This window comes from Opisthocomus hoazin, chromosome 2, assembly GCF_030867145.1.
Source record: "Opisthocomus hoazin isolate bOpiHoa1 chromosome 2, bOpiHoa1.hap1, whole genome shotgun sequence".
Classification (NCBI taxonomy): domain Eukaryota; kingdom Metazoa; phylum Chordata; class Aves; order Opisthocomiformes; family Opisthocomidae; genus Opisthocomus; species Opisthocomus hoazin.
In genome coordinates this window covers 80,625,994-80,650,993 of record NC_134415.1, presented here as the reverse complement: position 1 = coordinate 80,650,993, position 25,000 = coordinate 80,625,994, and the positions used below count along the sequence as shown (strand labels likewise).

General features: G+C 41.0%; 2 protein-coding genes across 3 annotated transcripts in view; one reads left to right on the top strand and one right to left on the bottom strand.

Annotated features, from left to right (window-relative positions):
• CRYBG1 (crystallin beta-gamma domain containing 1) overlaps window positions 1–7,714 on the top strand; it is a 40,817-nt gene extending 33,103 nt beyond the window's left edge. Inside the window, exons 19-22 of the mRNA XM_075447155.1 lie at window positions 311–434; window positions 1,626–1,784; window positions 4,614–4,776; window positions 7,626–7,714. Of these exons, the coding sequence (XP_075303270.1) occupies window positions 311–434; window positions 1,626–1,784; window positions 4,614–4,776; window positions 7,626–7,714 (535 nt within the window). The remainder of the gene's footprint in view (window positions 1–310; window positions 435–1,625; window positions 1,785–4,613; window positions 4,777–7,625) is intronic.
• Window positions 7,715–10,394: 2,680 nt separating this feature from the next.
• The window catches only part of RTN4IP1 (reticulon 4 interacting protein 1), a 25,050-nt gene continuing 10,444 nt past the window's right edge, over window positions 10,395–25,000 (bottom strand). For both annotated transcript variants that reach the window (XM_075414293.1, XM_009936944.2), the window contains exons 6-9: window positions 24,516–24,652; window positions 22,178–22,361; window positions 20,736–20,828; window positions 10,395–10,528 (exon numbers count right to left, since the gene is read on the bottom strand). In XM_075414293.1, coding sequence (XP_075270408.1) covers window positions 10,412–10,528; window positions 20,736–20,828; window positions 22,178–22,361; window positions 24,516–24,652 — 531 coding nt within the window. In that variant the 3' untranslated portion in view covers window positions 10,395–10,411. The remainder of the gene's footprint in view (window positions 10,529–20,735; window positions 20,829–22,177; window positions 22,362–24,515; window positions 24,653–25,000) is intronic.

Sequence of the window (25,000 nt, the reverse complement as noted above, 5' to 3'; positions counted from 1 at the left end):
CTTCTGAAAACAGATATTTCTTAAAAGTTGAGTTCTCACTTTAAGGCAAGAAAATGCTTTGTTTCATTCAGCTCCTAATTTTTAAATAGCAGGACTTTAAAATGTAAACTCCAGTGTATTCATCTTAATGCTGTTGATCTAAATCAGGACATGATTTTACTATTTTTGAAGACGTGTTAAGAAGAAGGTCATTGGCTTTCCAAAGCTAAACACTACTACTTTGTGGGACAGATTTCCATTAAACTCATTTATTGATTTCAAAGCAGGATTTGGCAGTAAAAGCATTCTGTCTTTTCTTTTTTTCTTATAGATGGGTAATTTATGAGCATAGTAATTACAGGGGGCGTCAGATGTTGTTATCACCGAATGAAATTCCAGATTGGTATAAAGTGAGTGGCTATTGTCAGATAGGTTCTCTGAGACCTTTACTGCAGGTGAGTAGACTCTGACATGAGATTGTCAAGTACTAATTTGTATTTTGGAATGGGGTGGGGGGATATTATACAGCTGAAAGCAATGTTACAGTCTTGATGCATGTCACAGGCTTCAGCAACGGCAATTGTGTAAAGAAATCGCTCTACACTTTCACTTGTAATAAAAGCTATTTGATAATGCTACATGGCTTTGCAGTTCTGCTTAAACTGCGCACTAAGTGTACTTCAAGCTAAAGTATAGAAGACAGCGTAGAAGGATTGGCTAAATTATTTTAACAAATACAGGCTATAACTACTATATAAAAATTATTTTAAGTTGTTTTATAATTTTTATAATTAGCGTCCAAACTGGTCACTGGCATACTATCTGTACTGTCTGCATTATTTTTGGAATAACAAGAAAATAAGTCAACAAAACTGGCTACATCGATTAGTAGTGATTTTGTGTTGATTTAGCGGGGAAGGTCCTTCCCTGCTTATTACATAGCAGAATAAGTTGCAAATCTAACGCAAAACTTATTGTCGTGGTGTTCTTTTCATTTTGTTCTCTATATGAGGACCATGTGATTTGGTCCAATGCTGAAGCAGTCCTGTGAGCTTTAAAATTTGAGGTTCTTGCTGAGCCATATTTTACTGAGGGAACCATCTAGTTCACAGACTACTTGTACCTGTAACCAAATGCATTTGCTTGCTGCCATGGTGCTGTCTTTGTGTAGCCTTAAGCAGAGTTAGGAACGATGCATTTTGACAGCCCTAGCTGAGAGCTTGTCTAAACAGAAATGTTAATGTGTAACAAGCCGCAGCATGCGTGTGCAGTGTAATACTCGCTGCCAGTGAAATAAGCAGCACTGCAAAAGTGCACCCTTAATGAAAGCGAAGAGCATCTGTACGAGAAGTTAGCAGAGAGAAATCGGTGCTGCTCTGCTTTAAAAGTTCTTGGCGTTCCACTGTGTGCTGATTTCAGTGCATAGGAAAGCCTAGAACTCTCCATGCAGAATGGCACGTTCTCAAAGCTTGGCTTGTCTAGACGTTTATGGACTTCGGAGTTAAATTCTAAAATAGAAAAGTTAAGCTTTGTAGCAGAAGGAGGGAGGCACGGGATTCAGCACTGAGCGGTAATTGCTCTGAAGTTAACCAGAGCAGGATGTGTTCTGCCCTGAGACCGTGGTTAAAGAGTTCTGTTTTCTGCAGAAACGTGTGTACTTCAGGCTTCGAAACAAGGAAACAGGAAAATTCATGTCAGCTGATGGAAACTTAGACAATCTGAATCTTCTCAGAATACAGGTTGCAGAAGACACAGACTCAGATGATCAAATCTGGGTTTATCAGGATGGATTCATAAAGTGCCGGGTGAGATTCAAGTTCTATGTGAATTTTCTCTTTTCCTCTCCAGTAGTAGGGCTTTCTGAATTCAGTCCCTACTATATCATCTTAATTTACTTTATATGCTTATTCATTTTCAGCTGTATATAATCTTTTTGTAGTTTTTTTAAATTGAACTCTGGCTTTTTCAGATGATAGAAACTAGTTGTATGATACCTTTTTTGATGTAATTGAATTTTTGATATATTTTAATTATTATTTACTTTTCCCCTAAAAGAATAGTAGTCTCATAAGTACAGTCAACACCAGACGATCATGGTCTTGCTCTTGATGAGCTCCTTGCACTTTCATGTCCTCTTTCTCCACAGCGAAGATACCACAGAAGTGTGAAAGCAGGGGAGACATTTTGAAATGCAGACCCTTTCTGATAATATTTTGAACTATACATACCCTGCAGTAGGTTGATTAGGGTAATGTAGGTTATATTCTGTTCTGCATTCAGGCAAGCTTAAAATCCTACTCTTTTGTGTTTGGGGTTTGTTTTTTTTTTTTTGTTTTTTGTTTTTTTTCCCTGGTTATCCCTGTGTTTGTCCATTCTTCTGTACAAGTTTCCAAATGAAGTCCTGCTTTTCTCACAGTCCATAAAACTAATCATGTGCGAATTGTCGTTGAGGTGAGCAGAGGTATGTGCAGTTCATAATGTTTAAGTGTGAACAGTCTTAGGTAGGGATGCTGGCCAAAGAAAATTAAGTTACTTTAATACTGTTAAACAGCTTGACTGCAAAGAATCATGTGAACTTTTTCTATAGGATTGTATAACTTCAAAAGAGCCATTTATAACTATGTCATCTATGCTGGAGGGAAGAATCTTACTGTTAATAAGCTAAGGCATTGTTTGGACATGTTTACAGGACCCATGCAGTAGTAAAAGGGATTTTTGCAGACAGCAAAATGATGCAAAGTGAGCTAAAAGCTTTAATATCACATACAAAAGACTCTCTTGACAGTGTCTCTCAAACATTTCACTGAAATTATTCCTGTTGAGACAGTGTGGTATTATATGGCTTTGGATAAATACTTTTGGTTTTTGGCCCTGTCTCTGTATCTTCTAAAGCAGTTTTTCTGTGCACAGGAAAGAAACAGCTCGTGCGGTATAGCAATCAGGTAGCTTAGTGTGGAGTGCAAGCTGGCAATGTTGATCTTAAATGACTGAACTCTTACAGACCTCTGCCATCTCTTTCTTGAATGGCAGTAAACTTATTTTGCACAAAAAAAGAAAAAAAACCCACCACATTTTAAAAAGAAAATTAAGCTTGTGAGTGGGTAGGTACGTGCACGTAGGCAGACATAGGTCACTGGAAGAACTTGTGCCTTTCTTCCTGTAAGCTTAGGTCATCACACTGACTCTGAGTCATGGTATCTTGAGGTGTGCCTGAGGTTTTCAAGGAAGGCCTGTTTCAAGTAGGTGGGATAACCACTAAGCAGGTTATGAAAGTCACTGCTGATTTTGTCAGGAACAGGGATGAATAGCAGATACGAATTCAGGTCTCCTCGCTCTTCATGAGTTTCTTGGAGATGGGTGAAGTAGCGGCCTAGTGGACCTAACATGTAAGCTCTGAGTCTTCTGAGTCCCACCAGAGAACATTTTTAGATACAGATGAGAATTTCAGAACTGCAGAACTAAACATACTTATATCAATTCTAGGTTGAGATAGTAAGAAGCACTACTTTTTCAAAACTGTGTATTTAATAATTTAGGGCCGTATCAACAATGGCAGATGGGTGTTTGTGTAATCTGCCACTGAAGTCCATTCAGAAGTTAGAAGGCAGTTTGTGGTGATGTATTGAAGATCACTGTTCACATAGAATAATAAACTGTAATTTACTACTAATACAGCCTTAATATTCTTTTCAAGTAGGCTTGATTTTTGCCAGATCTTTTTTTAACCATAAAGATATTTTCAGAATTTTGAAATGAAGTAATACAAATGACTAGGAAAAGAAGATGGAACAAAGAAGAAAATGTTGTTGTGATACACTGTGAAATTCATACACTCGATACTGTGCAGTTCTGTCCTTTATCTCAAAAGATTATTGCAGAACTAGGAATTACTAAAAAACAAAAAAAGGATGAGCAGGTGAGATGGAGGGCTTCTATGCGAGGAGACAAAATAGCTAGGACTGCTTAGCCTGCAAAGGGGGCAGTTTGAGGGGATGATATGATTGAAGTCTCTGCAAACATGGTGTGGACAAGACATCCCTTAAAATAAGGGAGTGGAGGGGGCATGAGGAGAGCATCCAATGGAACTAGTAGTTGCCTATCAGGTTTTTTTTTTTTTAATAGTAGTAAAGATTTGGAACTGCTTGCCACAGAAGGGTGTACATGTAAACGGGTTACACTGATCTCAGTGGGAAGCGACTAACAAATTTATACATGGGACAGAAATCATCCAACTACTAATTATACCAGCTCTGCATGGAAAAATCTCTGGGCTGGAAATTGCTGTAGACTGGGAGAGTTTACCAAGAACATACTGCATACGAGAGCAGAGTGAGTGTAATCTTCCACAGCATCTGTTATTTGCCACTGCTAGAGGCAGGTGCTAATTGCACCTTTTGATCTGATATGGCATGGTTATTTTAATGTTCTTATGTAGTGGGGAGTGTCAGCAGAAACAGGAACAAAAGAAAAATAAGTAGTCTTGAATTTGGGGCAAAAATACATTCCTTTAGGGAAAGTAGTTCCTAGATACCATTCTCACCTGCTGACATCTCTCCTATCTGATTAAAAAACAGTGGATAGTAGATAGAAGTAAGGTCTTTTGAATAATTGCTGTTGCCTTTCTGATGATACAGATGGCAGAGGATTGCTGCTTGACAATTGTTGGAAATCTTATAACTCCTGGCTCTAAACTCGGTCTGTCATTTGAGCGGAATGAAGACAAACAATATTGGCATATTAGTCCCGATGGCAGGATTTACAGCAAGATGAAACCCAAGCTGGTTTTAGATATCAAAGGTAAGCAAATGCGTTATCTCATTAGGTTGTGTCTTAATTACATAGTATTTACAGTGGGATAGGCACTAAACGTGCCTATAAATTAAGGATGGTGTTATAGTTACTTTAATCTAGAACCAAAAAAGACTCGATTAGCTAGTCTGACCTCCTGAATAATACAGGCCCTAAGGACTTCATTTCATTTTTCGTACATAGAGTTTAGTAACTCACAGGACTTGCTTATCTTGTATTCCCAGTGTCCACTCACTGTAGATATCCTCAGTTAATTTTATGTGGCACTGGGTGATGTGAGTATAGTTATTTAAAATGCTGAAGCAAGAAAAACCTACCTTCTTATTAACTTTAATTTGTATAGCGCAAATTTTCTTACATAGTAGCTGTAGATGCAATAGCCAAAGGATATTAGGAAAGCAAAGACAGGCTTTTACACTGATGTGATCAGATGCAAAAAATTTTTTCATTTGTTTATTAATGGCTATACTTTTATTGCGAACATGAGTTTCTACCATAGCAGCCTAAGGTCTGTGTGCACTTGATGCATGTTTTACAGTCACTTTTGTCCCAGCAATTTGATTCATGTAGATATTGTTTCTGGACTTTGTTTTTGTAGTTTCATAGAAGGTCTGAAAAAGCAACGAATGGAATAATTAGCAGAATTAGCGTAACCAGATGTTCTTACATAACTCCGTGTTTTCAAGTGGGGGGAGTAATAATTTTCTGTAGCTGTTAATTTTTTTAGCTGTTTTGAAATTCATTTTGCATTGATGCTATGACATTAATTACAGCAATTACAAAAAAAAAAAAAAAAAAAAAGAAAAATACCAGAGTCAATAGTCACCATTTTAGAACTAAAAAGGACAGGACTATCAGAACTGTGAGAAAAGGGTTGTCTGATGTCTGTCCATAATACAGCACTGGCTCAGATAGTCACAAATTCTCTTTACTGCTATAAAAAGCTAGTGATGATTAATTATAAACTGACCAAAAAGACTCCAGTTCAAGGGAGAGTCTTGGGAGACTTGGGAGAGTCACAGTGGCTCTGCATACCTTTTTCTAAAGTCAGTTCCAAGTTGCATCAGACCAGCAGAAATACTGTTACACTGCCTTGTCTTCAGTAACCATGGTAAAAGCAATTACATATTCTGCATTTTGTAACTGAAGAACTTCACGATGGATAGGTCTGGTGATGAAAGTATAGATGCACTCTTAGTTTAGTATGGTAAATACAAAACAGTGGGTACATTTAGCTTTTATTTGAGAAAGCCAAGTAGGAGCATTACCTGTTTCTGCCAGTTCTGCTGATCCATTCTTGACCCCAGCTTGAGTGTTACTGAGCTGTGCAGCAGGTGGAAGCAGCCATTCGCCTGCGCAGTTACCAATGCCGTCGTGTGGATACACCGGCACAGAGCGGTGCCTTGTCCCCAGCACTGCTCTGTCAGAGTCCACAGGCTCTTGTTCTACTGAAAGAAATCCCATCTGTTCCCTTTAGAACATGTTCGTGTTCTGTCAGACACCACTTACAGAATATTTTTTGCGCTCACAGTGATTACGGAGCTATGTAGCTATTTTTTTGTAGCTGCTGGTGAGGGTTTTTTCCCTGTTGGGAATATTTGATCTGGTGTTCTCTTCTTTTTCTCCTCTTTTTCTGAAGACCTTTGCAAGTATTTCTGCTGTGTATCTCTCCTGCTTTTTAGTAGTTGCCTGGTGATGGCAAGGAGGGAAATCATGTTGGTGTTAACCTTCTCAGAGACCTTTCTGACTTGGGACAGTGGCACCAGAAAGCAGCTAAGGTGCTTAAGGTGGCATTTCCTTAGCACAAAAGAGCTGCTCTTAAATGTGCCTGCCCGTGCAGGACTCCAGGTGCCTGGCGTATTTCTTTCTGAGCCCTGCCGGAATCTGCATTTGTTGCACTCGGCAGCAGCCTTCAACTGCCAGGCTTGTCGCTTGCTCGTTCGGGAGGGTGAGGCTGCAGGGGTGCCGAATGAAAGACCGGTGTCTAGGAGTGTCCTGGTGCTCAGGGGGCTGCTTCCAGCGGGAATGCTGTCGCAGGTGTGGTGCACTGCATGAGATGCACGTGTCCTACAGCAGGTACTAGAGCTGAGAAAAAAATGTCAGTTCTGACTTTCAGCTCCAGTCGAACGTTTCTTTGCTTCTGAGTTTCTTAAGTCAGAATACTGATGGTGCTTTTCTGTGGGAGCACGTTTGGCATTGCATCACATGAGTAAATTGAGCCCATCTGAAAAAGGGTTGTATTTGGCATTCAGGTATGTTCGGCTGCCAGTGGAAACAGCTGAACATTGGGTGATAATTCTCTGCATGGCGACTTGTGATGCAGCTGGTCAAAATACAGGATTGTAAGGGCACAGAGTAAATGAGTACCAGACCGTGTCCCTGGTGTGGTCATGCTCCTGTTGTCTGTTAGCAGCAGGATTTACTTCATCGTGTAGACATCATCTTTAGAGCGAAGTGACAACTGCCGAGGGGAAACTGAACAGCCAAGTTTGAGGTTTGGGAAGTGACAGCCTTAAAGGAGCTACACCTGACTACTGCAGTGTTTCCTTCCTTTCCCGTCCAGGCTGAAAAAGCCGAGGTACTGAATTACTGGAGGGGTGGAGAGGAGCAGGCAGGCTCCCTTGTTTCAAAATTAATTCCAAAAGCAGGCAGTGCTGCAAATGAGTTTGTCTTTTCAGCGCCCTGGGGAGAAGAGAAACTGTTTGCGCCAGCACTTACTAGAGTTGCCCTGAAACCTAGAGTAGTACGTGGCTCTTATTTCAAAGATAATGTGAAACATAGAGTACGTGTTTTGTATTTCAAAGGTAATCTATGCACTTTGAAATTTTTCTTTACAGGGGGTGCACAATATGATCGCGACCATGTTGTTGTCAACGCAGTCAACGAAGAAAAGTTAACGCAGTGTTGGGAACCACTAGTTGTGTAAACCCAAACAAGCAAAGATGTTGTTTGAATTAGCCACTATTCCAGACACTAGAATTGCCACTGCCATCTCTGAAGGATACAGGATCAACAAGAGAGTTTTGTCTTTCCTTTGCAATTCTAAAACGAACAAGCAACAGAATTATTTCACCTCTCTAAGATTATTATCCCTATGAAAGCTTGAGTACCTCTCAATCTTTTTTTTTTTTTTTTTTTAATCATCACAACTCAATGTGAGAGAGAGAGTGGTAGTATGCCTTGGGCTAGAGTGGAAGAACTAAAGGTGGGAGAGACCCCATGGAATTACAGATGTCAGTGAGTAGTTAATCCAGAATAGTCAATAAGCATAATTTTAAATTATTTTTTTAAATTTTCTTTTTTAACTGAGAGAAGGGCTAAAAAAGCTTGTTTTATAAAGGACCGGGAGTGCATTGTGTATGTGGGTATAGCAACTTGGACCTATGGGCTGTAGTATAGAGAAATATTCACTACTGAAAATTAATATATTTGTTTCACTGGAACAAACTTACCTTTACTGAAAGTTTAAAGACTGCTAGCACACAGCACATCCAAAGAATTTTTAACAATGGCTTCAAATACAGTTAGTATGCTGATATAGTAAGTCCTAAATTAAGAAAAAATTCTAGATTTCCTAATGTAGAGATGATGTAAATTAGTAGATGTTTGTTAGAGAAAGAGAGGGCTGGCTAAAGGATGCATCGGAATGTGAAGAACTTGCCCATTTTCTAGGCTGCCTAACTTTTTGAATTATGGGTATTTTACTTCGCCGAGTCAATTTTTTACCTTTTAGAACAGTTCCAGTAAGTAGAGTCTTTGTGAATTCCAAGATCAGACAGAAAACAAGAATTCTTCAGGAAAATGTCACGAAAGATGACTGCAACAGCACCCAAGCGCTTGCTGAGTTTTTCAGCCACTGCCTGTTGGGCTTAGCGTGGAGAATGCCAGCCGCTCAGGTATTTCTGGCAATGCTGGAGAGCAGCGCCTGCGGTGGGCTGCTGCTGGGCAGAAGTGTCAGGCTGCTCTAGTACGGGCCATAGCCAAGCCTGGACATGTGCCCAGTCACAAGGGCTGTGCCTGCTCAAAGTAAGTGTTACTGATTTAGTAAAGAGCTTGTGACAAGTAAGACAGACTGATGACTGCAGGAGGTTCTTCTGTTGCCCTGCTCTTAACCTGGTTTTGTTAGTTTTCCTTAATAATGTGGGCAAAAAGGTAAAATACAAAGTCTTGTACTATGCTGCTGTGTTTTGTTCTGGCTTAGACCAGTGTTACTACAAGCTGCTCCTAGGAGCGTCCAGGCCTTTGTCTTGCATAGTAAGTCTGTTTAAAATCAACATTTTCATTACTAGTGTATAGCCTCAAAGGATACTGGTGCTGTTACTGTTACCACCCTAGAGGAAGTGCCTTACTGATTCTCGTCCTTTTGTACAGACGTACTGAAGTTTTGTTGCTCTGAAATGTGCTGCTTTTAGTTCTTCATAGAAATTGTGTTGTTTAATGGTTCCAAAGAGTGGTACTTTGTCATATTGATGTGCTCTTGCTATATATAATATAGCATTTTACAAATAAATTTAAGTTAGGTAACTTTTTTCTGAAATTATTTTTAAAGGTAAAAAGCTGGCATTTTACAGTTAATTTTGCCCTTCTCTGTCCATAATTCCTCTGCAAGAGCTAGCTAACGAGGAGTGAATACATGGTGTGGAACAGCTGCAGGCTCTGAGGAACGGATGCTGCTCCTACGCAAGCACGTGTTCAGTGCGTTTGTGCAGGAGGTCGTGATTCACACAGCTGCTATGGTGTTGCCTGGTGGAAGCACTGCATGACCTGTTTTTTCAATCACCATAGCTGCACCACAGTAAACATGCAGTTCTCAATTAAAAGGTTACCACTTTCCTGCAATCTGCCTGCATAATTACATGGGAAGTCACTCCATAACCCATCTCTGGCAAAAGGGTGAGTTTAAAAGCAGATGGACAGACACAGACCCTGCAGGCACTTCACCACCACCAGCAGTGATGGGGGTACAGAAGGAACAGGGTTTCCTGATTAACAACAAAATCAGGGCTAGCCTACCTCCATGAACACTGTTGTCAGCTGAATCTGCGCCAGGAGTTAGGCAGTTAGAATAATCATCAGTTACAGATTGGTTTTGTTCCATGAGGTACACTGCGAGAGGTTTGCCGTATCAAGATTAAAGTACTGGTCTTGAGATAGCCCTGTGACCACTTAATACAGGAAAAATGTAGAGGTTCTGAGAATGAACTTGAGTGAGTCATAATATATACTAACAAAGGACAGCACAAGTTTCATACAGACAACTGGATAAAAGTGTGCCCGACCATTTCAGGAATTAATTAAAACATCTGTAAAATATAAGCTCCAAGATCTACAAACTGAAAATGCTGCCAATTGTTCCTCTTATCCCAAGAGCAAGGAGTGTCACAACTACATTCTTAACATGGTTTTCATGTTGAAACACCTAAGGGACATTAGCATTTATTGTCTGCATATTAAGAGGCAGAGTATGAAGGAATCAAAAGAGGCTTTTCTAAAACAAGACTTTTTTTAAATGATGTATTCTGTGAGAGCTTTTCAAGAAAGCAGTTACTACGTAGCAGTTCACATTCAAGTGTAATTTACTAGTAAAGGACTGACTGCAGGCAGAGTAATGATTAGAGATATTTTATTTTTTACTGATTACGTCGATCACTGTTTTTCCACGTGCATGTCCTCCTTCCAACTTCAGAAAGGCCTTTGGAACTTCAGAAAAAGAGAAGACTTGATCAATAACTGGTTGAATCTGCGGAATAAAGAAAAAGTGTCACTGTATTAGGAATAAAATAATGTATCACCTTTATGCTTCAAAGCTGTATAAATAAAAGGAGGGGGTGTGTGTTCCTTTATAGTATTTAGGGCAGAAGTTGCCAAATGCTGTAATCACTAGCTTTTAACTTTTTTCAGGGACCTCCCTGCATGCAGGAGAAGGCTTTCTGCTGTTGTTTGCCCAAGGTTTGAAACACCTCTACTGGCACAGTTCAGAGCCCTGACCTGTGACTCTAACCATAAAGTCACCATGCAAGGCTCTAACTTATAAGTCCCTCTAAAAGCTGACACCGTGGTTCAACTTTTTGTTGTGCACAGTGATACACTGAGGAAAAGGAAGAACGTTTTTTCTTGTATTTCTCTATTGCTTTTCTGATTAAACCCACGAATTTTCAAAAGGTTAGATGTACCGATGAATCTGGTGGCTTAACTGCATCATCTGTACATTCCTCAGTACCCTTAAAAGACTTGGCCACAAATCAAGTACAAAACAAAAAGTCCACAAATGTTTATTGCTGAAGTATTTAGACACTTGAAAACTCAGCCACCGTGTATTCCAATCAGCATAGATCATTAAGCCCAGCCTGCACTGACTGCTATTTTGGCATTGATTTTTTAGAGTAGCCTTCTAGATTGTTTTAGAGTGATCTCTGATAATGAAGGTGATACTACCGTATTCACCGTCCCCACCATTAACTAAGGAGCCAGAAACCCCCACCAGCGTTTCCTTTAGACAGATGCAGAAGAAATCCCAGCTGCTTCTGAAAAATACTTGTCACTGTCAGTCCAAGGGAAGAGACATTTTCTGTCCTCAAGGTCTGAGTCCTCCTTCCAAAGGCCAGAATAAACCTTTATACAAGAGCACCTCCCACACCTCCTACCGAAGGCCCTGCCTACCCTGAGGTTGGTCTCTTACCTTGGATCCCCTAACACCAGCCCAATGGTGTTTGTTAGTCTTCTTACATTGATGAACTGATCCTAATCCTCTTATCAGAGGAAAACATTAACATTAGATGATTCTGCAGCTGCTAGGTCTTAACAGTGATAAAGATTTTAAGTAAAAAAGATTCAGACATCCTATTTACTGTGCTAGAATAAGATCCTTGTTACTGGCATCAGTGAAAAATATCTCCAGGCTTTTTCCTCGCAGCTACTAGCATGGACACTATCTTATTGAATATTCCAGAGCTGGTAAATGCCCTCTCCTGGTAGGGCATGCATTTTGCTAAACAGGAAAGGAATACAACAACAATAAGGAGACAACCAATTTGCCAACATAGGAACAATGCTGTCTTGCAAAAAAGGCTTCCTTGCTTTTCCAGAAGGCAAAGGGTACGTACTCTGCCATGCTGCTTAGAAAGTGAACGTGCAACACTACCAAGGAAAGGTTTTCATATGCACACATTTTCCAAGCAGCAGCAGCACTGACCACCCAGCACCCTCCCCAGCAGCACAACAAATGCAATCTGATAGTTGTCTGTGCTCATGGAGGTCCTTTTTTCAACTTCCTTAATTTTGTCTATTCATTACTTAGCAGTAGTGTGAAACTTTACATGGCAGAAAAGGAGGAATGAGTGAACCTCGTCCACAGAAAAAGTCAAGACTTCACAGCCGAATCACTATGAGAGCAACAATGCAAATAAATACATTCACCAGGTGCCTCAAACTTGCCATGCTTCAGGGTATGAGGCTAGGTAATTTCCTCCCCCCTGTTCTGCTAGGACAATCCCTTAAACCTCTAGCAAAGTGAGTACCAACACACAGCAAGGGTAACGCTTTCTGCTGCTCAAGTGGGGAAGAAATGTGGGGCATGAATTATCAACTTCAAGACAAAATCATGTTTGGTCAGCATCCAGCACAGAATGGAAATGCCTCAGGCATCAGCAAATTGAGGGACATGGACCCAGGGCAGCAAAAAACACTGGATGAGATAACAGCTTTGGGTAAACAGCATCTGCTTAAACTGCAGCTGCTCTGACTATCAGCAGGAGTAACCTGCTGCTGATCAGCAGCGACTGTTTTGAAGACTGCCAAGCCTTCGTGTCATAGCAGAAGCTTGGGAAAAAACAATGCAGTAACCCTACTGAGCCAAGCACAAGTGCAGCACTCGTACAAGTACTTACTGTTAATGGCAGTTACATACAAAGCTGCACTTTGGTTAAGAACAAAACAATACAGAAACTCGGCCTGCTGGAGCATGGCCGCAGGTGACCTTAGCAGGGCAAGAGGCTGGGAGGAGAGGAAGGGTATTTGGGGAAGAAAGCAGTGAAGCAGCACAAGGGATGTGAAGCACAAGGGATTCCAGGGAAAGGCAGAAGTTAGTTTCAGAGACGTGCAGCAACGGAGAAAAATGAGTAAGACATTTCAATGTTCTGCTACCCGCAGTCATTTATTGTAGGCTGCAGCCTGTAACCGTGACAGAATGAGATCTGTTTCATCCTCAGCCTGTTAGGTAAAGTTCAAGGCATCGCCTTTGAAAAGTGGTGACACAGGGATTCAGGGAACCCTGAATTCAGCCTCACAGTTCAAAACACCGTGTGTATTGCAGCCCCATCTACACTCAAAGCCCGTCTGCTCAATCGATGTAACCTCTAGCTCCATTTAAACACTGGCTGCAGGCAGTGCTTATAGAGAGACATGAATACTAAATTGATGATCCTGACAATCTAGAGCATTAAACATTTTATCTGGCTGGCTGGTCAGTCCCATTGTTTGAATAACCCTGAAAGGGCTGACAGTGGTGCAGCGCAGTGATTCACTCAGCCTTTACCATAATCCACTGACTAAGATAAAATTTCTTCCTGTAAGCAGACAAACAAGTAGCGGAACGTCTGCTGTTCGCTGAATGTGTGATAATAAATGGAGATTAACTGGATAATAAAAACACTGGCTGTTTACAGCCACACATCAGTTCCTTGCCAGAGGACACCTATTTGTTCAGGGAAAAGGGATTAAACCAAAGTCTGGCGGAGAAAGGATTACACACACCCGCATTAAAATGTTTATCTGAAAACAGACTGGGCCTGAAAGGTATTTTCTTCCTCTTCATTCTCTCTGATGTAGGACATACTATAGAAACGAATTTCAGGTCTCTTGAAATGAACTCACGTGTCTGGAAAAATAGAAAGAGTTGCTGGTGCTGATTCAGGCTATCCTACGGAGAGCACAGACGTGGTATCCCAGCCAGTCCAGCTCCCAACGCAGCAGGCAGAGAACCGGCACTGGCAGGAGTTGACTGGTCAGCAGGAACAGGCTCCTGCTAATGGCTAAATTCAAGCCCACCCCTGGAGGGAACAAACGTGAAAACATGAAGGGGATGAAGACTGCTGTGACCCTCCTATGAGCAACAAGTCACTCCCGCGAGTGCAAGCTGCTTCTCGCCGCTGGAGGGAGAGCTGGAGCCTCCAAACGCTCAAGGGAGAGACAGCCAAACCTCAGAGGTCCTCAGAGCAAGCCGAGCTCGAAGCCGAAAAGCAAAAAAATGTAATGACAGCGCATTGGCTCTCCCCCAGGTTTGTAAAGGGCGGCTGTGTCAAAGCCGCGGGGCCAACTTGCTTTGCCGAGTGCCTCCCTCCCTCCCAGCGCCCACACCCTGCTCACGCCTCGGGAAGCGGCCACGGCTCCGCTCACCGCTTGTCCGCGCGCTTCGGGAAAGATGCTTGCATGTGCACAGAACGAGAGCTGCGATGCGCTCCAGCAGACCTCAAAACCCTCTTGAGGGCTTGCTGTAATGGAAAAGACCTGGCTGCCCTTTTGACGAGGTGAGTTAGAGGATAAAGGCCGTCTTCCTCCAGAAATTACCACCGTGCCCAGAGGCAGTATCTGAGCACAAATGCAGAGCTTGACACTCTGCTTTGGCCTTCAGTGAATCTCCCTTCAGTGTCATCAAGGGACTTGAACAGCAGCCATTACAAAGAACAGTCCCCATCCTGTAACGAAGCATTTAGTTATCTGTTCAGTACTTTATTGTCATCTTCTGGACAAAAATGCTGTTTTGGGACACTGCTGATTCTGTCATTTCTTCCCTTTAGCTGAGCATCTCCTTCTCTGCTGCACTCAAGTTCCATGTTCTGTGGCTCTTAATCCCACCCCTTTCTTCATCTTTCCTTCCCCATAAAATGGCATGCAACAATGTGTGCTGAGCTTCATATTGCTTGCCAACATTAGGTTCTAGGATTAACCCTCACTGAAGACAAACATCAAAGTTCTTATCTTCTGGAAGAGCTGGCTCTGGTCACATCATGTATGGGTAGCTTTGCAACTATACAGTACTATGTTTTTGAGTAACTTCTATTTCAGAGAATACACACTGTCATCCAAGAGCACACTGAAGGACATCAGATACATGGTATTTCTGTTCCAAATGTCTAACAGAAGTAAAAATGATCCAACGATCCAGTTTCATACACCCATAAGAATAATGGTGGTGCCGTGGTTAAGACAGGAATGGAAGGCATGTATCCTGGGGGCTACTCCCACAGCCATCTTACAACAACCGTATTACCAGCTCCTTTGTTTCTTTCTCAAGCCAAGGTACATTCTTTCACACCAAGCCTCTAACAGCAGCCCGCAGGAACTCATGAATATCATCTACAATTATTAAAACGCTAGAAGATAAATCCCAGTTAAGCAATCTATCAAGGTATGGTTTGGAGTGTAGAAGAGGCTTCAAAAGTCTCTAGTTCATTAATTAGCCCTGGCAGAACAGCTTCTACAGAACGCAATGAAGAGCAGTAAGAAACTGGAACAAGCCCAGAATTACTGTGTGTGCCAGCCTAGCCCGAGCTTAAATTAGTGGAAGTGAGGAAGATTCTGGATTTAGTTACCCACTGAACCATGCTGAAAAGCTATTAACTAAAGAAAAGAGCAACTCCCTCTTCTGGAATCCCCTAGCTGTAGCATTCATGGTAGTTGTCTTGCTATTTATGCCACTAAATTAAATCAGTCTAGGCCAATGCTACTATATACAAACTTTAGTACAGTTACATATATATGTACTTATAGGTGAAAGCATATTATATATATTTTATATCTTATAGGTGAAAGCATATTATATATATTTTATATATATATATATTAGAAGAATAGTCCTGCATGACCTGCATCTCCCCAGGTCTCAGTAAATTAAACTCACAACAGACAAGAGCTGTCTTGTTGACCCCACATTTCACTGCTGTGCTGGACACAATTCCCTCCTATAGTAGCAGAAAAGAACTTAGAACACCAGGATGGACTTTGTACACAATATACAATTACATCAGACTGAGCCAACAAATTTGATTGAATACCTGGTACATGGTGAAATTTTTCCAGACCTCATTGTGGTTTATGTGAATTTACATATTCAAACCCTATCTCCCCACAGTATGCAAAATTTCCATTAGTCTTCTTTACAGACACTTTATGATGTAATCACACAGCACTTCCATAAAGAGCATAACCAAGCTACCATGTCCTGGAGGAAGAGGAGCATATGTATTTTAGTAAAAATCACGGTGGGGTTTTTTGTGGCCATGACAAAATGCAGCTAGAGGTTCCTTTTGGAGGAAAAAGGACTGAACAGAGCTTTTGGCAACCTCTCCTTGATTGACATCTCTGGGCTCTAGCCAACCAACCTGGCAAGCAAAGGCACTGCAACAAGAAAACACTTTAAAAAAAAACAACCAAAAAACAGTGCAAGCTTTGCAGTTTAGCATGGAGAAAGATGATCATCGGAACAATTGTGACTAAAGAGGGACTGATTTCTAGTCAATGTAGACATTTAAGTATAGAATTGCTACCCTAGGGTCCTTCTTCAGATAAAGCGGGCACCACCCAAAAGCGTGTCACCTCGGGTACCTTAAGATACCTTAGCACAGCCATAAAGACAAAGACTGGGATTACTCCAGAGGCAGCCACATCTACAGATGCCAGATTTGGAGGACGTTCAAGGACTCAGTAAGTTACATTAGCTGTTTGATATTCATACAGATGAGAGAAATCTGCAACAATTGTGCAACAAGGGCCAGGGAAAAAGTTACTTGCAGAACTGTAACAAGATGAATTGCAAGCAAATCAATACACAGAGGTTAGGATACAGAGGCAAGAAGCTGTGGTAACCTGTGCTAGCAGGAGGAATGTAAGCCATCTTAAATCACGGCCATCCAAACAACTCAAAACCCAAGTAATGTCAAAGTGGATGACCATATCCATTTGTGTTATTTACTTCCTGAATAGCAAAGACCAGCAATAGAAAACAATTGAATTCCACATTTTAACTGGGTATCTTAGAGCAAATCACCAAAGGTGGATAAAGGGCATTAGCGCTCATTAGTAGATATAGAAACTATGGTAGCAGAAGGTTATGTGATTTGTACATCATTGCACAGAAGACGGCTGCAGGGCCAAAGACCAGTCAGCGTCCTGTCCTCCAAACCACAACAGCAGGTACTAAGTCCAAAGCATCTAGCATCTTCAGCAAAATGTCTAATCAACACTTCACACAAATTACATTAATATAGGCATGCAATTGTTTTTTGTATGTGCGCCTGTGCTGTAACATTTATCTAGAAAGCAAATAACACAGAGAATAATCTATTCATTTCACGATCGGAGACTCTACTTGTCCTTTAGCCTTCCTTCTGCAAAACCAGCTTTCACCCATCAGCCCATGTGATCCAACTCTGCTCTGAAGGACAGAGCATTACGCCACCAGGAATACTGCACGCAGAAACCTGTGCTATATTTAAACCGCACAGAATTAAAATGAAAATTTCAAATTTCTGTAGGGCTGCACATTAACCCACAGCCTACCATGGTCCAGCAGGAACATACAACATACTTAGTGTCCCTCCTGCAACCGTCAGGAATCTTTTCAGCCTGCCTTCCTCCATCAGGCTTTATATAAGGCAAAGTAAGTGCTCAATTCTAAATTAGAGGCTTTCTACAACCTTATGTAGTTGTAAGAGCCTGGTATATTTTCACCAAGGACTAAATGGCACATCCTTAGAAAGGAGGAAAAAATCAAGCAGCAAAACCCAAGACTGTCAATGTTAAAACTACAACACTGACCACAAATATACCAAACTAATTCCTCACAAGCCTGTCAGTGATGATGCTGGCAGCAGAGACCAGTGGCGAGGCTTCAGCAAACAGCGTGCAGCAATCTGTGTTCTCAACTAAAGGCCCTGTGGATTTCCATTCTCTTTAGATGGGAATCTTGTAATTCACCAGGAACGTTCTGCCACCTGAAGAGATCCCCAGCCTCTGGCATGCGCTTCATCAACTGATTTGGTGGAGCCCACGTTAAGCCAATCCTTACTGGCTCGTAATTAACTGGTGGAGTTCAATTCACAAGAGGGATTTCCCAGCACTTTAGGAAGTAGCCAGTATCTCTAAAGTTTGACAAGGAAATACTTGGTTTTCTCTGTGCCCATTACTGTTGCAGCAGCCTCTCCGTCTCACAGCAGTCTCTTTGCAAGATATCCAGCTGCAAGGCAGAGAAAACAGCTCATAAACTGAAAATGGTTTTACAATTCCCAGAACAGAGCTGATGTACAAGTACATTACAGAAGGAAAATTATTCTCCTTCTTGCACTACGAGCTCATCAGATCCTCTCCTTCTCCTCCCCATTAAAAAAGGCTGTTAAAAGAACCCCTCCTTATAGCTGAGATGTTGCAAATCTCTATTCCATGCTGCAAAGCTTATCTGTGTGAAAACCAAGTATCTGTAAATAAAATGCCCCTTTTGCTTATTCTTCATCCACTGAAGCACTGAAAGTCCTTTTGCTTCTGCAAAGGAAAATGATGAAGTCCTCGGAACTAAAAATCTGTGTTGGTGCAAAAGGACTAAAAGAAAAAACACTGACAATACGATCCGTAACTGCTTCAGGGTGCTCTTCAAAGCTTGACTTACTGTAACATCATCTCTTTAAACCATCAGCTCTTTTTAATTTCCTTTATTAAATCTCCCCTCATGATTTATACTTTCCTGAAAAAAAGCCTCTCATTTTCAGCTCTCCAATTGCTCTCCTATTCACACTTCATACAATCTCAAAACTAAGATGTCTATAACAGAAAAGACGATTCACTGAAATTTCAAAATAACTAGATCTGCATTACTCAAAACTGTATTCACTCAAAACTAAGAAGTTCAATTACTTGAGCTCACTTTGCTGGCTTCCCCAAATGTTCTTGCTATGATTTGAGTGCTTTGTGGGTTTGGATTTTTTTTTTTTTAATTCTCATTTATTATTATCTCTCCTATTCAAACATAAATATTTCTTTTCATTTAGTTTTGGGGAAATTATGGTATGCTTCCTCCAGAAATTCTCTCCTGCCTTTTTTCCAAACACTTACTCTTCTGAAAGGATGATCTGTCCATTTAAGAGGATTCATGTCTAGGCAATAAAGGTCAAAGTCTTATTAACATATGTCTAAACGGAACACATCTGGTTCTTATAAAATACTGATGATAGCACGAGTGTTTACAACATTTTGCAAAACAGAGTAAAATTCTGTTAGAATAATGGCTATGCAGATAAAGAGTCTGACATTATGACCTGTTTTTGCACAGAGAATAAAAGACCAAGCAAACATCTTTGTCCTCACGATCATCTTACAACAAAAAGTACATCGGGACATTCATATATGTATGACGTACATTTTGCACAGCATTACAATTCACCTGTCCAGATTACTAGGCAGAGAACACCGATTAAGCCCTATCTCTATTGCATAAACAGGTGTTTCCCAAGAGGCTTTCATGGGCATATTTGGCATTTGTTTTGCATACAAGGTAAGAGCAGAACACAAAACAAGCTGTGACTGCCTAAGAATCAGGACAAATGGTAAGAACGAAGACAAGGGCATTTCTGTTTCTTAGTCAATTATAATTTAGCAGTGTGACTGGGTGCAGTCACAGGATGAGGCGCACCTTCTAGGGCTTCTTTCTTGACCGTGGGACAGTTCCTACAGCACTGGGCACAATGCAAAGCACAGCAGTGCAAAGCTGTAGCCAGGAACACACTTCACCACAGCTTATTTGCTGCTGCAGCCTCTGTTTGTGAGTGGGTAACTTTTTAGGAAACACAGACTTTCCACTGGCTGTGTCAGCAGCACACTGGTCACAACAGAGGAGTAGGAGGGGCTGAATTCAGGAAGATTTTTACTCTGGTCAGCAGCACTGAGGTGGCAAATAGAAGCAATCAGGCCTTAAGTATGACAGCAATTTACTTCCTCTTGTCCAAACTCTGGAACATAATGCCTAGTGAAAAAGGAGATCAATTTGAGCACAAGATGGCCTGACAGTTCACATACTGGAATTGCCAGCAGTCATGGCAGACTCTGCTTCCTCGTCTGCCTAGGCACCCCATAGGAAGATTAACAGTAGTTGTCTATATTCTCTACTCCAGGAATTTTGGGAACACGAAATTATCCACAAGAGGACACTGCCAGGACCTACAGCACCACACAGTCCAATAATCAGGCAATCAACTGCTCACTCATACACATTTTGTAAGAAGCTCATAAACCTGACAAGATCAGAAAAGCAGTAATCTATCTGCCACTTCATGCCTTTCCCCAAGTCCACTAAGAGTTCCCCCGAGAGCTTATGAACGCTCACAATATTCCAAGTCACTGTGCTGAATTAGCAGAAACATACTCCAAAGAACTGAAATAATGAAGCACAAGATTCTTGTCACCACTCTGCCAATGCGGATCATCTACAACCTGCAATAACCTGAATATTCTAGTTCTGGGCACATTATGGGCAGGACTCCTGATCATCCAGGCTAGGCAATTTTGCATATGCAGATACACATGGTCATACTCATTCTGGCCAAATGAACCTTAGGAGGCCTCTTAAAACATATCATTTTCAACATCACAGTTCATGCTAAATGATTCCCACTGGCAAAAATAAACAATTGCTGGACGTTCTTTCCTCATAACTTAGCAAGCTTTGTGTTTTCAAAGACAGGTAGAGTGGAGAGGGAGAAAGCAGAACAGTCTTACGGATTACGAACTCCTAAATTCCATGCAAAAGGCAGAGAAGTTAGAAACTGGAGCAAGTCAATTCTTAACTAGGTTTTCCTCACTGTGACTCTCGTAACATTTTATTCCCTAATGATGAACTACAACATTTTTGAGTCAAAGCAGTACCTCTTTCAGCACAAATACCCAAATAACTGTTACTGACATACCTTTCCAGAATCAACTAGTTCTGCTATTTCATCCAAACTTGGGCCACTTGCCATAAAAAATGCCCACCGATAATGGACTCCTTTAAAGAGATGCTGCAAGAAAGACCACAAATATATTAATAAAATCATGAGACAAAATTGAAATGGGAACTAAAATGAATGACAGAAGCACTAAGGAAGTAACTTAAGGAAAAGACATGGAAATTATATGCTAGTGTCTGAAAAAAAGGTCACCTAAGCATGTGGATTAAATGTACAGACAGGGATGTTGTATTACTACAATAGGATCAGGGTGAATTTTGTGTCCAACTGCACAAGTCAGCTAGTTGAAAAAAAACAACAACCTTGCCTCTGCAGCCAGAAACAGCATTATTTGTTACATAACAGAGAAATGGTGCTATATGTTTATACACATTCACAAAGGGGGTGAAATAAACCCAGCAATGTGACATTTAGAGCCTTGCACCTCAGTGTCAGTGATTAAATTTTCCACCATCACATCTGCCAAAGTCATCACCATCCAGTGACAGATGGTGATTCTTTTCACAAGAAAAGCATTTTGGGAAGATCTCACCAGCACAAGTCAAGAGCACCTCCTCTGAGTTAGTCGTAACAGGAATCAGAGGGCCGGATGATTTTTAATACTCGGCATACAATGCTCCTCATCATGGAAACGTGCGCACTGAGAAATAACATTACATGGTTTCTTCCCAGCCTTTTCATTTTGTTTTTGAGCTTTCCTTTGAAAGTATCGGTGCAGGACTTACAATCTCATTCAACCATGCCGTCACACGAATACCATGGCAACTGCTTGAAAAGTGTTCATTTGGAGAGCAAGTACACGTGTTGAGAGAAGAAAAAGAAAAGTTCTGAAAAGCCTCACTGATCTGGCCACTGGCTGAACGCTTTAAGATCCACTTATGAAAACTAGAAAAATCAGTATCGCCATCCAGACACATGAACATGAAAGAGATGAAAGATTTTCTTGCCACCCTCAACCACTTTTATTACTCTCTGGTGCTGGAGTAGAATGAAGAGAATCAGTCATGGAACAATGTTTTGAGAGAAAGCCTGACCAGCCTAAAGCAAGTAGCAAAATTACCCTCACTTCAATGAGGCAGGGATTTGCTCTGTTTACTGTGAAACGTTAGCTGTCAGCAGGACTCACTAGGGAGGCCATATGGAAAAGGCCACAATGAAGAGCACAATAAAGAATCAAAACTTCAAAGCACCCCAGACTACCTCATACATCAATCAGCACGACTCCAACACTTTTTTTCTTTCAGTGGAAGAAAGAAGAAAAGAATAAAAATGCATCTGAAGTATACTTAATTATAAATGAGGAAAATAAGACAGATGAGCCACATGGCTAGCATCCAAGCCACAAAGGAAACCACCAGAGTACTACATAATATTAAAGTATACAGGATTTTGTCAAATACCTTTACAGTTTTGGAACCAACAGTGACTCCTGTTCGTAACATGCCATCAGCCACTCCAAGTTTGTCCATATTGATCAAGAAAGGTGTCACTAAGGTAACGTATGTTGCTCCTGACCATTTCTTCAGGAGATCTAGAGCCCACTTCTCAGTTGATCCACCAACATTATCTAGGATGAAATCGAATCTGCAGACATGTAAAGAACAGGTTTAAAAACATGATATGGGGAAAGCAATAATAACTGGGCTAATTCATAACAGAAATTGGCTGACATTTTTACATGTTACTGCAATGCATTAAAAAAACTGCCTTCAACACAGTAGCAAGAAAGTCCCAAGACTTCAGCTAAATCCCAGCTTTACCGTACAATGGGATTTAAATTTACAGGTTATTGCCCGTTCACTTCACAGCAGACACAGGCTATGTGGATAACTTAAACCGCTCTTGAACTCCAAGAAGCAGACTCTTAGATGCACAGCTACATTCCCTATTTGCTTAAAGCCTTCTAGAGCTCTGTCTCTTCAGCCTTCCCACTGAGACTACTGGAACAGGCTTGAGGTCTGGTCCCAGCATTGAACACTATACTATGTGCATGTAAAAACTAGTCTGCGCTCACGCCCTGACTAGGAACATCTCCTGCACCTGCTGTACTCACGTGAAAGTTGGTTCAGTGGCCAAAGTCACATAAACAAATTACTCTGCTACCCCTTATCTCCTCACATCTTTTCTGTGACCCAATTCTCAGCTTCACTTCTAAAAGTCTTTTTTGGCCTCCTTGTTTGTTTTGGGACCATTTTACCTTTACTGACAGTTCTTTTCTTTGAACCTACCTGTTTAACGTAGAACCTAACAATAGAAAGGGTCTAAAACCTTCCCACCATGGAATGGGTATGTGCAGCCTCTGGCAACAAGCCATAGTTTCAGCGTTCCTTCTCATTATCCCAGCATGTGAGCCTGTAAAGGCTGAATAGGGCAATAGGGAGCTATGCAACTATTCTGTTAGATGCACAGCTCATTCTCGTCTGTAAATTTCCAGCAATCTCCAGATTGCAACAGATATGTATACATACATACATCAAACCTAAATAACCTACAGACAAGAGGGAAAATACTTTATGCAAATTAAATAGAAAAGTTCTTGTATCGAGAAAGAGAGTTTTCCTGCCTGTCTTCCAAGCACGTGATTTCATGTTATTGTTCGGTCAACCTAACAGTTAACTGCCAACAAGAGAAATTAAAATCATGAAAACTAATGCTCCAGGAAAAAAGTAGCTCACCATGGAGCCTGGAGAGTCACTACAACTGAAAAGGGGAGGGAAGTGGGACCATCCCCCTCTGTATACCTTACTGATTGGCTTAGCTATATCATAAAACTGCACCCTAAGACAGTGCTGTTGATAGCTCCCAAAAAGGGTCGCTTGCCATAATGAGTCTTTTAAGATGCTGAATTACACAGAGGCAAATTTAGCACTGCTTGCAAACTGTGAAGTTAGTTGCTGCACATCTTCCCCACAGACAGTGCCAGTACCCTCACAGCTGACCTCAGGCCTGCCGACAATCGCACCGTAGTTAAAAGGCACGTGCCTTCTTAGCACAAGTTATCAGTAAGATTCTTTCATAGATTGAACAGCTTCTATTTCTCCTCCAAGAAAGTTAACTGAATGTAGCTAAAAAGAGCAGTGTAAATACCACAAATACAAGTCACAGTAGACAAAGTTTAAACAGATGGAAAGATTGCAAAAAAAAAAAAAAAAAAAAAAAGACTTCAGTTCTAGAGAAAACCCACAAGCTAATTTAAACATAACTTCTGTGACAAGATAAGTGTGCTTGTTTATCAGAGGCAGCCGTACCCATTGTTACACAAGAGAAATTTACTCCCAGTTGAGCTGCACAGTGGCTAAAGACCTTCAGGCAAGTCACTTAACTGCTTCATAGTTCTTCCCTCTAGAAGATCAATTTAACATTTACTAACATCACATGGGATTTCTGAGACTTATTTTAATTTATTCATGCTTTGTAAATGCTCCAAGATCCTTGGATGGAAGCTGACAAAACCCTTCAAATCACTGTCACTGGGGAGAAGCATGTGAAAGCGAGCTTGCCTCCACAAGCCCAATTAACTGGCTTCGTCTTACAATTAAATCTGTGCTTGGGATACTCACTTGGCAAACTGCATTCAGAAAGGGCTGGGATGAATTTGCTTTAGAAAGAAACACTTTAGAAATGGGGAAAAAAAAAAAAAAAAGAGGGAGTTCTGACAGACCGGAGTCAAGCAAAGAAAAGGCAGAAGGTCTGACCACCAACTCTTTCATCTCAGTATTAAGCAATACAAACACGTACGAGGGTAACGTTTTAAGTCGCTCTTCCAGATTTCCAAATTTGTAATCAATCACATCATCCGCTCCAAGCTTTTTCATCAGTGTGCTGGCATCATGAGAACAAACTGCTGTCACGTGAGCACCCCAGGCTTTCACTAGCTAAAAATAAGTATAAAGAAAAAAAGAAGTCCAAAGTTTAAAATTTAGTGAAACATTGAGAACAACTTAAAAAAACGAAGTCTCATTATATTTGTATAATAAATGAGCACCTTTAGTAGGGAGTGGGGAGACTGTGTTCCCACACAGGATAACTTGTCACACATCCCACAGACAAACAACAGTTAGAATTTATCAATATTTAAGGAGGTTTGGGGGAGGAACAAGTTGGTGTGGAGGAAGGAGGGTGTTTTTTTAATGCCACTTACAGATATCAGGTCTCAGGATAAATAAGGCTTAAAATAAAATGCTCAGTTTGCTATCTGAATCTGCCAGCTAAATGTATACCAA